Genomic DNA, 15,883 nt, shown 5'->3' with positions numbered 1-15,883 from the left:
TAAATGTATTGGAAACTGCCATTAATGAAGATACGATTCATTTTTCTTTTAAATTACCTCTGAAAGTGCTTTCTTGTCAGGAACCTTTCCAGAGCCAAGGAGTCGCATAACATTTTTTGCTCCTTCTGCTACTGCATATTCTATTCTGAAGTGATGTCTAAGCTCTTCAACCCTAAGCTCCAGGGGGCTTATTCCAGGCTTTGATGCTTGAAATGAAAACACAATTGTAACAATAGTTTCAACCTGTTACTGTGCAACTCCAACACTGCCAAAAGGAATCAGGTGTTATGTTCTACAAAATACACATGAACCAGTAGAGAAGTTGCATATTTCTTAGAATGAGAATCTAAGTTTGCTTGCAAAAGCAGGCAACTTATGTAAATGGTAGTATTTAGTACACAAGGCCCTCCAAACAGTAGAGCTACTTACCATGTAATGAATTAATGCTTCCAAACAAAGACAGATTATTGGGTAATTAATAAAATAACACTCATAAATATATCACCTTTTGAACACCCAAACTGGAATATCGGTTGATGGCTACTGTCCAATAACTTACCTCAAATACATTAAAGGTGGGCTACTTCACCAAAAGTAGCAACAAAGCCTGCCTCATCCATCTTATCCTCACTTGATGGTTTGTGGACAAAAGCTTTTGCTCCATCGTACAAATGACAAAACATAAAACTTCTACTGGCCCTCCAGCTAAAATTGGCAAATTCAAGCTAGGCCAGACACTGACTTCAAGGCCTTCTATAGCAATCTGCTGAACATTAAAATGGATAATGCACGTATCCACTTTAACATTTAGCAATTAATATTTCATGGGCTAAATAGGAAAGTGCTTATTTTGTAAAATGTTACCAATATTAATTTATCTTAGCCAGGATGTTACTAAGTTGTTGTTCACAGCAGTTCCATTGACCAAATGTTACTTATTACAGTTAATCTGCATAGTCACCAGGCATTTCTCAACACATTTTAAATTTTGTTTTCATCCTGTTTTCAATATTTGACAAGTACAGCATAATGGTTTCAACATACACAAATCATTTTACTTTTGCAAGAACCAAATTCTAAAATGCTATTAGTATTAGTACTTCTTAAAATGTATCAGTTTCTTGACAACCCTTTTAAGTACTAATCAGCAAGTCAGTTAAAATATTGTACATTGAACGTCAGAAGCAAATGGAATAGATCATGTATTCTTATACATCGTGGGCAGCAGCAAAATGAATGCTGATTCAGTTCTGGCTAAGATTCCAGTTCTGAATAACAGACACCCACATAACCCAGGGGAAGGGATGGAAAGATTACAACAAATGCATTTAAATAGCATTGTTGCAACTCTCCTTGTTAATAGGATACTTACAAATAGGACATTTTATTTCTAGTCATTTTGAATGAAATACCATTTGCTTGAAAACTCATTTTTATGTCTATTATAAAAATTGCACAGCTTTAAATCTTGTGCTAAATTTTAGCTATTGGAATGCATGACATCAATAAACTATACCGTACAATATCATAATCTATAAGTTTTATATATATAAAGTTCTAAGCTTTAAGTGGATGTTTTGTACAGCAAAAATATTTTTTAACAAATAAACTGGTCACAAATATTAAGCTATTATGCTTTATACTTGGTGGACATAAACAGCTTTGTTTGCAGTAATGATGGCCATTATTGCCCCTTCCATGACAGTTAACCAAGTACAGCTTTGATTAGGTTCCTCTTGCAAACCACTTTCTTCTGTTTTATAAATAGGTTTGAAAGAGCCATTTAAAAATGAATGGCTATCTATAGATCATAACATTAAAAAACCATTTGAAAACGTTCCACACAAAGTGTTGTCACTTAATTTCCTACCATGGTTGTTATGCTACTGCAAGAGTGGGGAGCAATGGATCAGTTTTTTTTCTTATTCATCTTTTGGGAAGTGGGTGGCACTGACAAGCCAGCATTTATAACCCATCCCAAGTTACCCACAAGGTGATGGTGGTGAACTTCTGCAATTCTTCTCGTGAAGTTATTTCCATAATGCTATTTTGTAGGGAGTTCCACTGACAATGAAGGAACAGTGATATATTTCCAAGTCGGTGCAGTGAGAGACTTGGAGGGAAATCTGCAGGTGGTGGTATGTCCAAGTGCCTGCTAGCTTTATCTTTCTTGAAGGTAGACACTGAAAGTTTGGGAAGTGCTGTCAAAAAAATCTAGGGAAGCAACTGCAAAGTATTTTGTATGACCCAGTGGAGGAAATGAACGTTTTAGCATTGTGGGTGACGTGCTAATCAAGCAGGCTTCTTTATTACAAGAACGCAAGAAAATAGGAGCTGGAGTAGGCCGCTGGGACCCTTAAGCCTCCCTGCCAGTCAAATTCATCATACTGGCCTTAACTCCTCAATATCCTGGAGTACAATACAATTGTCTCCACTTGCCTGGATATTGTTCAGTTGCTTCAGTATTGTTGGAGCTGCATTCATCCAGGCAAGTGGAGACAATTCCATTATACTCCTTAATACTGCCTTGTAGATGTTAGCAAGTTCTTTGGAGCGTCAGGTAGTGAATCATTCGCAGCAGAATACCCAGCCTTGGAGCTGCTCTCATAGCCATTATTTATGTGGCTGGTCTAGTTGAGTTTTTGGTCAATGGTGACCCAATGTTGGTGGGGCTTGGTGGTGGCAATGCTGTTAAAAATCAAGGGTAAGTGGTTCTCTCTTCATGAAGGTCGTCATTGAGTGCTATCTTTGTAATAAAAATATTACCACTTTTCGGCCTATTGCCACACACCAGCACAGATTGTTTCATTTGCTGAAGAGATGCAAAAGGAATTGAATAGAGTGCAATCATCAAATACCTCACTTCTGAGCTTATGATGGACTTTTGATGAAGCATCTATGGATGGTTGGACAGCGGCAGTCATGTCCTGGGGATGACTAACCCCAACATCTTCCTTTGTGCAAGGTACAATTCTAACCACTGGAGTATCCTCTGCTCGACAGCCAATGTTTTGTTTTTCCAGAGCTCCTTGATACACGTTAAGTACTGCCAAGTGCAGTCTCTCATCTTACCTCCAGAATTCAGCTTTAGTCCAAGTTTAGATGAGATCTAGAGATAATAACCCTGGCAATGGTGAGCAGGTTGCTAGGTACTGTCAGTGACACCTTTCATCACTTTGCTTATGATTGGAAGTTGACTGATTGGGCAGGGAATAGCCAGATAGGAATTGTCCTGCTTAATATGGGCAGGGCTTATCTGGGCATTTTTTCCACATTAACAGGCAACATGGAAAAAATGTCATAACTGCACTGGACCGACTTAGCTAGAGGTGCAGCTAGCTCTGGAGCACAGCCTTCAGTACCACAATTAGAATATTGTCTCATCCCATAGATTCTGTGGTATCAAATGTTCCAAGTCATTTCTTTGTTTCAGATACCCATCACATTCATTTCAGCACCCAAATAAGCACTCTCACTTCTGGGCAGTACTGGGATGGGAGACCATCCAGGAATATTGGAGGAGCAGTAGAGGTTTGCTAGTTGGGGAAATAAATGGTCTAACTAGCAAATTGAATTCAATGAGGATTTCAGTTGCAGTGCACTTGAAAACTGTCCATACAAACTGGACTGGTAATCCAGAAGCCTGGACTAATGATCTGGAGACATGCGTTTAAATCCAGACAGCTGGAGAAATTTAAATTTAATTAAATAAATGTGGAATGCAAAGCTAGTTAGCACTGATGGCGACAACCCAAACCTGGATTATCATAAAATCCTATTTTTATTTCCCCCACTGGTTCCTGTTACTGTCCAAAATAATCTGGCCAGTGTAAGACACCACAGGCACAAGTATTTAACTTTTAACTACCCTCCGAAATGGGAGAGTAACCTGAGGTACTGTGGCAAAACCATTACAAAAATCAACACTTAAAAAATTGAGTTGACCACACAACTTCAATCAGGCACTGGAACTAATTACATCAGGACTGGTCAACACTGCAAAATCTGCTTGGGAACATGCCAGAGTTGGGGTGGCTGTCCCACTGACTGAGCAAGCAAGAAAGAGCTTGACAGACATTCTCACAAAATTAGATCTTTAATCCAACACCTGACAACACCACCATCATCATCCCTTCTTATTCCTTCCTATTTATCATAAATACGTGCAGGTTGGTAGGTTGACTGGCCACTGTAAATTGCCCCGAGTGTGTTGGTGAGTGGTAGAATCTGGGGAGAATTGACGAGAATGTAGGGAGAATAAAATGGGATTATGTAGGATTAACGTGAATGGGTGGTCGATAGTCAGTGCAGACTCCGTGGACCAAAGGGCCTGTTTCTATACTATATCTTTCTATGACCATGAGATGGTTTTAGCAGTAAGGAGTTAAGCAAGTCAGCCCCTCAAGCCTGCTCCTTCATTCAAAAGAATCATGGCAGATCTGACATTCCTTAAGTCCACTTTCCTGTCCTTTCCCACAATAACTGATTCTCCTTCTGATTTCAGCATTTAATATATACAAGTCTCAATGGTTGTCTGTCACAAGGAGTTCAAAAGACTCAAACACCTCAGAGAAGAAATTCTTCCCCATCCCAGTCTTAAACAGGCATCCTCTTCTGAGATTGTGCCCTCTGGACTCTCCCATGAGAGACAACATCCTTTCAGCATTTACCCTTAAGAACTGTATATGCTTCAATAAGAGCACCTCTATTTCTTCTGAACTCTAGTGCTGAGGATCCCAGTCTGTTTTAATCCTTCCCCACTGAAAAAGCCTTCCATATCTGGATGCTGGTGAACCTTTGCCGAACCACCTCCCATAATATCTTTCCTTAAACAGAAGGATCAAAACTGTTGGCAGTACTCTGGGTGTGATCTCAGCAGTGCCTTGTTACAATTGTAGTAAGACTTCCCTACTTTTATACTCCAAATCCTTTGAAATAAAGGCAAAACGTTCCATTAGCCTTTCCTGATTCCTGCTATACTTGTGTGCCAGCTTTGTGTCTTGTACACAAGGACCCCAAATCCTTTAGTGCAATTTTCTGCAGCCCAGTTTTGTTCACTTTTCTGCAGCTTTTCTCCATTTAATAACATTCTTTGTTCTTCTGTCCAAAGTGAACGACTTCACAATTTCCCACATTATACTCCACATTACACACATTTTGTCCTGCACATGATTCTCTATTTGTCAACTTTTTGCTCACTTATTTAACATATCAAACTCTCTGTAAACTGTTTATGTCCTCATCAAAACTTACTTTCCCACCTACTTTTTTTTTGTGTTGTCTGCAAAACTGGCTACCTGTACATTCCTTCCTCTGTCCAAGTACTGTAAAAGTTGTGATTGCAGCACCAATCCCAGTGGAACCCTCACTGGTCACAGGTTGCTACCTTGAAAATGAGCCCCTTATCTCTATTTGCTGCTTTCTGCCAGTGAGCTAATCCTCTTTCTGTAGATTACCTCCAAAACCACGGGCTCTTATCTTGTGACCAACTTTTGTTATGCACCCTAGCAAATGCCTTCCGGAAGTTTAGATATAATAAATCTACTGATTGCCCTCTATCCATTCTGGTCACTAATAATTTTGTCAGACACAATTTCCCCTTCGTGAAGCCCCTGATTCTGCTTGATTAGATTTTTCCAAAAGTGTAGCTATTACTTCCTTGATAATTAATTCTAACACTTTTCCAATAATAGATGTTAGGCTAAATGGCTAATAGTCACCAGATTTTTGCCTTCCTCCCTTTTTGAATAGGTGTTACACTGGTAGTTTTCCAATCCTCGATTACTGCTCCAAGATTTTTGGAAGATTACTAATGCATCCTGATCTTGGCAGCCACTTTGTTTAGGATGCGAGAATGCAAGCCATCTGGGCCAGGGAACTAATCAGCCTTTAGTCCTGTTACGTTGCTTTATACTATTTCTCTAGTGATGGTGATTATATTTAATTCCTCTCTGTCATTATTTAGTGTTAATGGCACGTTTGTAGTATCTTCTACCATGAAGACTTGTGTAAAATATCTGTTCAACTCCTCTGCCGTTTCCCCGATCCCTATAACTGTTTCTCCATATTCTCTATCCCCACCCAATTGGGCTCAACTTCTCCCAAGCATAGATGATCTCTTACATACTTATTTTGCCTATTAACATGCTGACACCATCAACTTTTCCTTCCTGCTCATCCTTCCTACAAGTCTCTGAATAAGTGGGTCTTTTTTAAGGCTGCAAGGATATAACTTAGTGGTGTGACCCAATGATCAGTTCTTGGGTCTTAATAATTTACAATGAACAAGTGTGGGTGCCCAGTTTTGAGTTACTGCAAGGCACCTTATTGTATAACAAATGTCGGCTAGAATCAGATTCCAGCATAAAGGAAGATAGCTGTGATTACATGAAGCCAAAAATCTCAGTCCCAAAATATCACTTCAAAAGTTCAAGGCAGTCTTCTAAACTCAACCATCTTTAGTTATTTCATCAATGACTTTTCCTCCACAAGTTGACACATTTACTGATATATGTTGAGAATTTCAGTGTATCCCATTCCATATCTCTAGTGAAGCAGCCTGTGCCTCCATCTTGCACAAAATGAATCAGGAACAAAATCAGAATCAGATTTATTATCACTAACATGACATGAAATTTGTGGCAGCAGTACAGTGCAAAGACAAGAAATCTATAAATTACAAAAATAATTAAAAAGTGCAACAAAAAAGGAACAATGAAGTAGTGTTCATAGGTTCATGGATTGTTCAGAAATCTGATGGCAGAGAGGAAGAAGCTGTTCCTGAATCATTGAGTGTGGGTCTTCAGGCTCTTGTACCTCCTCCCTGGTGGTAGTAACAGGAAGCGGGTGTGTCCCGGATAGTGAGGGTCCTTCATGATAGATGCTGCCTCCTTGAGGCACTGCCTCTTGAAGGTGTCCAAAAGGCAACCTTCAAATGGATGGTATAAATTTTTTGCTTGGGTACAAGGATCTTTATAGGTCTATAACAGATTGTAGGCAGAAGCAAATACATTGGTGTGGAAATGGTTCTTTAGATGGAAAGTGGAAGCACTGACAAGAGTGTTTCCTGGACCAATACCTGGAATGCCAATCTTATAAGGAATGATTAGGCAAACTAGGCTTGTATCAATCTGGAGCTTAGATATGCAAAAAGGGGGCTTGATTGCAACACAAGATCCTGAGGGATTCTGACAAGGTGGAAATAAAGCGGATGTTTCCTCTTGTAGAATAATCTAGAACTAGGGATCCCTGCTTAAAAGGAAGGGGTTGCTCATTTAAGATAGAGATAAGCTGAAGCTTTTTTCTCTCAGAAGCTCTTGAGCCTTTGGAATTCGTCCTCAAAGTGGAAGTAGTCTTTGAATATTTTTAAAATAGGGCTAAATAGATCCTTGATCAGCAAGGGGTGAAAGGTTACAGTGGGTAGGATGCAATGCAGAACTGAAGTTACAATCAGATTAACCATGATCGAGGGACCTAGAGGCTTATTGACGATCCTAATTTGTAAATGCTGTGTTCAGTTGTAGCCCTATTTACATGTTGGATGATATAATGGTTGATATCTAGTTTAAAAGATGTTTGTTGCCACAATAGTCTTTATGACAGATTTTTACTATTGCAAATCATTAGGGACAGACAAGTTAGATGGGCAGAAGGTAAAAGGGCGACTGGTATGATGGCATGCAGAAGTTGCATGATGACCAGTATATGACCAGCTTAAAGGACCAGCTAATATTTTTGTGTCCTTTATTCTGTACTGGTATTTTGTTTTCCCCAGGCATCCAAGTTGATCAGATACATTTTCAGTGTTCACGTGCATCAATTTGTGACACTCACTGCCTTGTAACACCTACCTGGAAATCATCCACAAAGAAATACCTCTAACAATTGCAGATTACATGAATTAATTTTCAAAGAACAAACAATTTTAATCTCAGAGGTATTACTATATCCAGGTACAACAGGGGTTAATCTCTACATTGCAATTTACAAGATAACAGTTTACACATTAATACCATTATACAAACATATTTAGGTTATCAACCCAGTCCAACCATAAGATAGTAATTCTCTCTCTTACCTATTCCATCTGTATTTTCAAATACTGTTTCACTCGTCTGCGTAGACTTAAGAATTTGCATTCTTATAACTTCTATTTTTGTTTTACTATCTTGAAGCATTTGTTGAGCTGCAGCTAACAACTTTCTATCCTGGAAATTAGAAGTAGAGTTTAACCCAAAATGTTAAAAGAAAATTTACAGACCATTTGCAAAGTTTGATCAACAAAACAAAAACAAAAGATTACATGGATTGACAATATAGTAGATTTATATCTGTATTTTGAACAAGTGACATCTTTGCCCATTTATCTACATTTCATTGACAACTCTTCAAAATAATGAATTGCAATTCTGAACATTCAATAAGGTGCCACAGAAATTTCTTAACTTTGTTTCTGCACGACTTTCTTTTGTATGGCTTCCCAACACTACTTTACAACTGTGGGTAAAATTGGGAGATTGCTATATCCTCTTTGCCCCACCCAGGACAAATCACCTCACAGCATTCCACAAAGAAGACCCTTGTATATCCAGGGAATCAAATTAAAACAGATAACACTGAAATACACAGCACACCAGCACTGCTAAATAAAAGAGTATGATCAGAAATCATTGCGATCATTAGCAATGGAAAGGGTGCAAAGGCTGCAGCAGAAAGGTTAACTTTAGCAGTCTGGCTGCACTTTTCTAGTTTTTTATTGCTCTATTGTTATCACCTGACCTAAGAGCTTCAAACCAGAAAAAAAACTTGCAAGTTAAGTACTCCAAAACGATCAAAAAGCAAGCGTCTTTGCTGCTAAATCCTTTCCATTCCACATTGTTAACATAAAGATGATTTTAGTTTAAAATGAAACAACATTCTAAAGTGACATTATTGGCTGTACAATTTATCTCTGATGCCCAGAGATTAAGCCAGTAACAACTGCTTTCAATATATACTTATCTTTTGATGCTATGCGAGAGGCTTTTAGTGGGAGAATCTGATTTTCAATGGGAATCCAAATCATGAGCTCTCAACTTTATCTTGAAGTTTCTTTGCCATCAGGTAATGGCAAGACTTAATGTATTCCCTGACTGAATTTACTAACATTATTGAAAACAAACAGATGTCTGGTTTGGAGACGTATGTCTGTTCAAGCAGAACTCTAAACCTTCAGCCACTTCAAAGAAACTGGTACTGCCTTTTAATCGAAAAAATCAGGAGGCAATGTATAATGCTTCAACACTGATTTAAACAGAACAGCTGTAGTTTAGAGCCTGCCCTATCCTAGTGCCAAACAAAATACTCAACAGAATTTCAGAATATGGACCAGTGTCCCAGATGGTTTTTAGGTGAGTGCATACATCATCTGGAGTGGCACTGAGCCACAGGAACCAGATGTCAGGATCAATCATAGGCCTGTGCTGATCACAACCAAGGCAACATTTGGGAAATTTCAATGTACATCAACTATCTTAAATTAAGGGGAAGGAAAACAAAATCTAATAACAAAGTTTTCATTTAGAATTCATATTTTGCAATCCCCACTGGAAACTATGACCCAGGCTTGTTCAAAATTTAGGCTATACAGCCTTCCATAACTGGTTAATCTACACTGATTCACAAAGTAGGCCCAAACATAGGAGGGGATTTGGGTAAGATCCTGGAGTCAGCCAACTCCTGCAGAGCCCTAGCCCTGTTAAAAATCAGTGGTAAAAAGATCAAAGAGACCACACATGCTGGAATCTGGAACAAAACACAGAGCACTGGAAGAACTAAGTCAGTCAGTCAGATTCTGCAGAAGCAAAAGGCGTAAGCTGACGTATCAGGTTGAGATCCAACATCAGGACAGAGAGAAGAGGAAAGATCATTAGTATATAACAGTACAAGGTAGGGCAAGATAGAGGCTGGTAGGTGATAGGTGGACCCAATGTGGGGAGGGAATGATGGGCAGATAGAGTCCAGTGGGGGGGGGGGGGTTGGCAGGGAGAGAATGGAAAAGGTGAACAAGGGGGAAAGAAAACTAGGCAGACAGATGAGTGCCTGAGGGAGAAGAACAAAGGGGGTGTGGTTTACCTAAAATTAGAAGATTCAATGTTCATACCACTGGGTTGTCAGCTACCCAAGTGGAATATAAGGTAAGGAGGTTCTCCTTCTTCCAGAAATGTGACTTCCCCATTCCAATTGGTGGAGTCCTCACACACATTTACATCTGCTCTTACAAATCCTCCCCCCCACCAACCCCCCAACAGAACAGCAATAAAGCTCCCTTGGTCCTTGTCTTTCACCCCACCAGCCTCTGCATCCAACATATCATCCTGTTATTTCCAACATGATCCCACCACCAGTCACATCTTCTATTCTTACCCCCAATCCATCTTTTCTGCTTTCCACAGGGACCATTCTTTTCATGACTCCCTGGTTGCTCATCCCTTCCCACTCACCTCTCCTCATTCCTTGGCATTTTCTCCTGCAACTGGAAGAGGTGCAACACCTGTCCCTTCACCTCCTCCCTCAATCTGGTCCACTGCATTCGGTGCTCATGATGTGGCCTCCCCTACATTGGTCAAACCAAGCACTGCGGAGGCAACTGTTTTGTGGAGCAATGGCCATCATGACCTTCCAGTTGCATGTTACTTTAACTCTCCAATCCCACACTGACCTGTCCATTCTCCAGAGTGGCCAAATACAAACTGAAAGAACCATGTCTCATATTCTGCTTGGATAGCTTTCAACCCAATAGTACGAACATTGAATTTTCCAATTTTAGGTAACCCACACTCCAGGTGTTCTTCTCCCACACACACTCACCCATCCACCTAGTTTTCTTCTGCCTTTGTTCAATTTTCCCACTCCCATCCCCCTCTCCTCACCTCCAATCTGGTCCCAGCTATCACCCACCAGCCTCCGTCCCAACCACCATTCTCTCTCTCCTTGACCATCCGCCACCAAAGAAAAACCTGGCTCCATTTGCCCATCATTTCCTACCCATTTGGTTCCATTGATCACCAACAAGACTCTATCATACTCAAAATTCTCATACTGCTAAATACTGGCAAGCTTTCTTCTTCTCACTCGTTCCTGATGCAGGGTCTCGAATCGAAACGTCAACGTACACCACCTTTTGCCTCCACAGATGCTGCTTGACCTGTGGAGTTTTTTTTGTTAAAAATCAGTGACTTTGACAGAGATAGCCAAGATGAGAACAGGGGAAGTGGGAAGAGGAAGAGAATAAGTATTTTAAAATGCAAAAGAACACATCAAGTATTATTGATGCATTTCCAAAATTCTACTGAAAAAACATCTGAGTGATGTTATTTGAGGAAAAGAAAATCCTCAAAATACCTGGCGATTTTAATTTTTGGTAAACAAAAAGCTGTACTATACTTGACAGTCATGTTGCAACAAGGTCACTTTAAAATATTAAATAATGCTGACTACTTTAAAATGCTCAAAAGTCATTTGTGTAGGCACCAGACACTGCCAGGGCAAAACTATAAACCAGGAGCAGATAATTTAAGATGGAAAAAAACAGTGGGAATTGCAGAATTAAGAAGAAAAATAACATGGAAAATGTTATATCTCTATGTCACAAGAACATTAAGAGTTCATATCATTGATAATTTGATGTAACTGTCAAGGTGAGGGATGCCAGTAAAAGCAGCACAATGTTCTTTATTTTAGAAGATCATTACCAAGTGGTGAGAGGCAGAGCATTGATGGTCTTGGTCCTAACTCCACAAGAACACACTTTGTCACTTCATTGCTTCTCCCACCTCAGCTCTTGCTAGCAATAATTGCAGTCTGCAAGATTCCTACCCCCCCCCCCCCCCCCCCCCTCAGTGGAGTTGTTTCCCCCAGGGGTCTGACTGTGAATAATCATACTCATTTCAGTATGATCCTTAATATCACATAGTTAGAGGAGCTATTAATCCCCTTGGACTGGCTTTAATAGTGCAGAATCAGTGTGGTTTCTATATTAATTTAGCTACTTTTATACAGCACTAAGACTCATACAAGCACCCAATGCATTGGTCTTACACAGCTGACACTACCACAAAGTAAACTTGCTGGGCTTTACCAGAAGCTGAAAAGAGATGATGAATATATCTTGGAGAAACTGAATAAATTTACTTTGGAATTGCAGCTATATGTTCCAGGTGTGACAAAAAAGGGCCAAGAGCACAATTATTGCCCAATTTAGACAAATAAGTTATGCTATTGCAAAATACAGCAGAAACTGACAACGGAACAACAAAACACTCAGTCTACAATTGCGTATAATTATTCGATTGAAAAGTTATGAGAGTAACACAACCTAGAAAAGTTGAAGAATAATTTAAACTCTGCATAATGTTGTGGGTGCGTTTCAGCACATTAACCCACCTTTGAAGATCCATTCGAGTACATCTGGATCATATTCTCAGCTCCCAACTTCACTTTCAGCTCAATGTCCAATTGTTTCTTCAAGGCAGCAATACGGCTATTATTTGTAGACTCAGGATTAGGAGTATCTGGGGTTCGTGGACAATCTGAAATCATAAAGGACTTGTGTATGGAACTCTATAAATGTCTTGTGCGGACATCAAAATGTTAATGGTTTGCTGCAATTCTTTTTTTTAAAAGAATTTGTAACACTATCCTCTGGTTTGAAACGCCACGGGAATGTGTTTTGCTGGATTTATTTTTCTTCCCTAAACTGATGAACAAGATAATGGCATTTTCAACAAGTCCCTTAAAGAAAGATGATAGAAACTCAATCACTCTCCAGATGTCTCACAAAAATTCCATCCAACATCTTGTAGAGTTCAAATTTGGCAATCGAGTCCAATGCTGACTTCATCTAGATCAGATGGAAAGTTGGGCAGAGTGTTGGCAGATGGCATTTAATCCTGATAAGTGTGAAGTGATGCAAAGGGAAGTCATATAGGTGTAGGACATATACAGTAAGTGGTAGGGCACTAAGGAATATTGATGATCAAAAAGAACCTGTGGGTTCTAATTCATAGTTCCCCGAAGGTGGTTGTGAAGAACGCATATGGCAGCTTGCCTTCATAGGTCATTATGGATGTGGTGGGCCGCAGGGCCCATTCTTGTATCGTACAACTCTAATTCTATAAAAGTTGGGACATCATGTTGCAACTTTACAAAACACTGAACAGACTGCACTTAGAGCACTGTGTGCAGTTCGGGTCACCACACTGCAGGAAGGATGTGATTCACCAATGTTGCCCGGATTGGAGGATTTTAGTTATTGAGAGAGACTGGATAGGCTGGGCTCATAGGCTGAGGGGTAACATGAGAGGTATACAAAATTATAAAAGAATTTTTCCCCATGGTAGCAACATCAAAAACAAAAAGGGCACAGGTTTAAGGTGAGAGCAAGGAGCTTTAAAGGGGATTTGAGTGGAAAGTGGTTGATATCTGGAACTTGCTGCCAGAGGAAGTGGTGGAGTCAGATATAATCACTATGTTTAAGAGACATTTAGACAGACATTTGAATAGGCAAGGCATAGAAGGATATGGACCTAATGCAGGCAAAATGGGATTAATGTAGATGGACAAAAAAGTCAGCAAAGATGTCCATTTCTGTACTCTAGGACCCTACAGAATTTAGGTCCATCTATTTAAACAAGGCTCTTGGGAAGATTTTATACGCGAATAATTTCAGATTGGCATTACCCTAACAATGCTGAAGCCAGTGAAAGCAATTCAGGTGAAGGATATAGAGAAACCTTAACTGTTCTAATGCTTACTCTGCCTCAAGCAGAATATTTGATCAACATCAGAACGGAAAGAACAAAATAACACCAATGCCTTTGGCACACAAAGGAATCAAAAACACAAATGATTCCTTCTCTGCCACGCAGTCTTTTGTTCCCAATTCACAAGATTTGGTTGTTCCCTTCCTTGGATATTTGCAGTTTATAGTAGTAGTAAATGAGATAAGGGATTTCACTCAATAACTGCAAAGAATAGCTTAAAGGATTTAGAAATAAAATCTTGAAGCATGAGAAGGTCAGATGAAACTACATGTTCTAAAAAAAATCCATGATATTGATGTGCCTTTTTTTGAAGCATTTTACTGGTCAATAGCAATCATGTGATGTCCTTTTCACTTCTAATATTGTCTCAGGCTATTACTTAGTTTGTGATGAATTACGTTGTTGTGTCACTGACACTTCTGGACAATGCAGATTAAGGCAGGCCAGGAAGTTACAGGATTCAAGTCATTTGGTTTTGTGTAATTATAGCTTATTAGTCTTCTCTAACAACTTGTTTCTCATTTTCAGCACAATAAACATGAGCCGATGATCTGTAGACACTATTGCTCGTTGATTCCTGATAACTACTTTAATATTAACATACAACATTACAGCACAACACAGGCCCTTCAGCCCATGAAGTTGTGCCAACATTTTATCCTACTCTAAGATCAATCTAACCGTTCCCTCCCATATACCCCTCCATTTTTCTATCATGTCTCTTAAATGTCCGTAATGTATGTCTCTTCCAGCACCCCTGGCAGCGAGTTCCGTACACCGCCACTCTGTGTAAAAAAACTTACTTCTGATATCCCCCATGTACTTTCCTCCAATCACCTTAAATTTATGCACCTTGTGTTAGCCATTTCCACCTGGGGAAAAAGTCTCTGACAGTCCACTCAATCTGCCTCTCATCATCTTGTACACCTCTATCAGGTCACCTCTCATCCTCCTCCGCTCCAAAGAGAAAAGCCGTAGCTCACTCAACCTATCCTCATAAGGCATGCTCTCCAATCCAGATAGCGTCCTGGTAAGTCTTCTCTGCACCCTCTCTAAAGCTTCCACATCATTCCTATAAATGAGACGACCAGAAATGAACACAATATTTTAAGTGTGGTCTAACCAGGGTTTTATGGAGCTGCAACATTACCTCACGGCTCTTGAACTCAATCCCCTGACTAATGAAGGCCAACATGCCATACGCCTTAACAACCCTTTCAACCTGAGTGGCAACTTTGAGAGATCTATGGACTTGGACCCCAAGATCCCTCTATTCCTCCACACTGCTAAGAATTCTGCCATTAACCTTGTATTCTACCTTCAAATTCCACCTTCCAAAGTGAATCACTTCACAATTCTCCGGATTGAACTCCATCTGCCACTTCTCAGCCCATCTTTGCATCCTATCAATGTCCTGTTGTAACCCTCGACAATCTTCGACACTATCCACAACACCACCAACCTTTGTGTCATCTGCAAATTTACTAACCCACCATTCCACTTCCTCATCCAAGTCATTTATAAAAATCATAAAGAGCAGGGGTCCCAGAACAAATCCCTGCGGAACACCACTGGTCACCGACCTCCAGGCAGAATACGCTCCATCTACAACCACCCTCTGCCTTCTATGGACAAGCCAATTCCGAATCCGCACAGCCAAGTTTCCCTGGATCCCATGCCTCCCAACTTTCTGAATGAGCCTATCATGGGGAACCTTAAACTCCTTACTGAAGTCCATATACACCACATCCACCGCTCTACCCTTATCAATGTGTTTTGTCACATCCTCAACGAAGTCAATCAGGCTCTGAGGCATGACCTGCCCCTCACAAAACCATGCTGACTATCCCTAATCAGCCTATGCTTCTCCAAATGCTCATAAATCCTGTCCCTAAGAACCTTTTCCAATAATTTACCCACCAATGAAGTAAGACTCACTGGTCTATAATTCTGGTTATCCCTACTCCCTTTCTTGAACAAAGGAATAAAATTTGCCACTCTCCAATCATCTGGTACTACTCCTGTGGCCAGTGAGGATGCAAAGATAATCGCCAAGGGCTCAGAAATCTCTTCCCTCGCTT

General features: G+C 40.0%; 1 protein-coding gene across 2 annotated transcripts in view; it reads right to left on the bottom strand.

Annotated features, from left to right (window-relative positions):
• pkn2a (protein kinase N2a) overlaps nt 1-15,883 on the bottom strand; it is a 119,921-nt gene that overhangs the window by 34,640 nt on the left and 69,398 nt on the right. For both annotated transcript variants that reach the window (XM_052012374.1, XM_052012372.1), the window contains exons 3-5: nt 12,424-12,569; nt 8,078-8,207; nt 58-206 (exon numbers count right to left, since the gene is read on the bottom strand). In XM_052012374.1, coding sequence (XP_051868334.1) covers nt 58-206; nt 8,078-8,207; nt 12,424-12,569 — 425 coding nt within the window. The remainder of the gene's footprint in view (nt 1-57; nt 207-8,077; nt 8,208-12,423; nt 12,570-15,883) is intronic.

Source organism: Pristis pectinata, chromosome 3 (genome assembly GCF_009764475.1).
Source record: "Pristis pectinata isolate sPriPec2 chromosome 3, sPriPec2.1.pri, whole genome shotgun sequence".
Classification (NCBI taxonomy): Eukaryota; Metazoa; Chordata; class Chondrichthyes; order Rhinopristiformes; family Pristidae; genus Pristis; species Pristis pectinata.
Note: the sequence above shows the minus strand (reverse complement) of the source record. Positions and strands in the feature narration are given on the sequence as shown.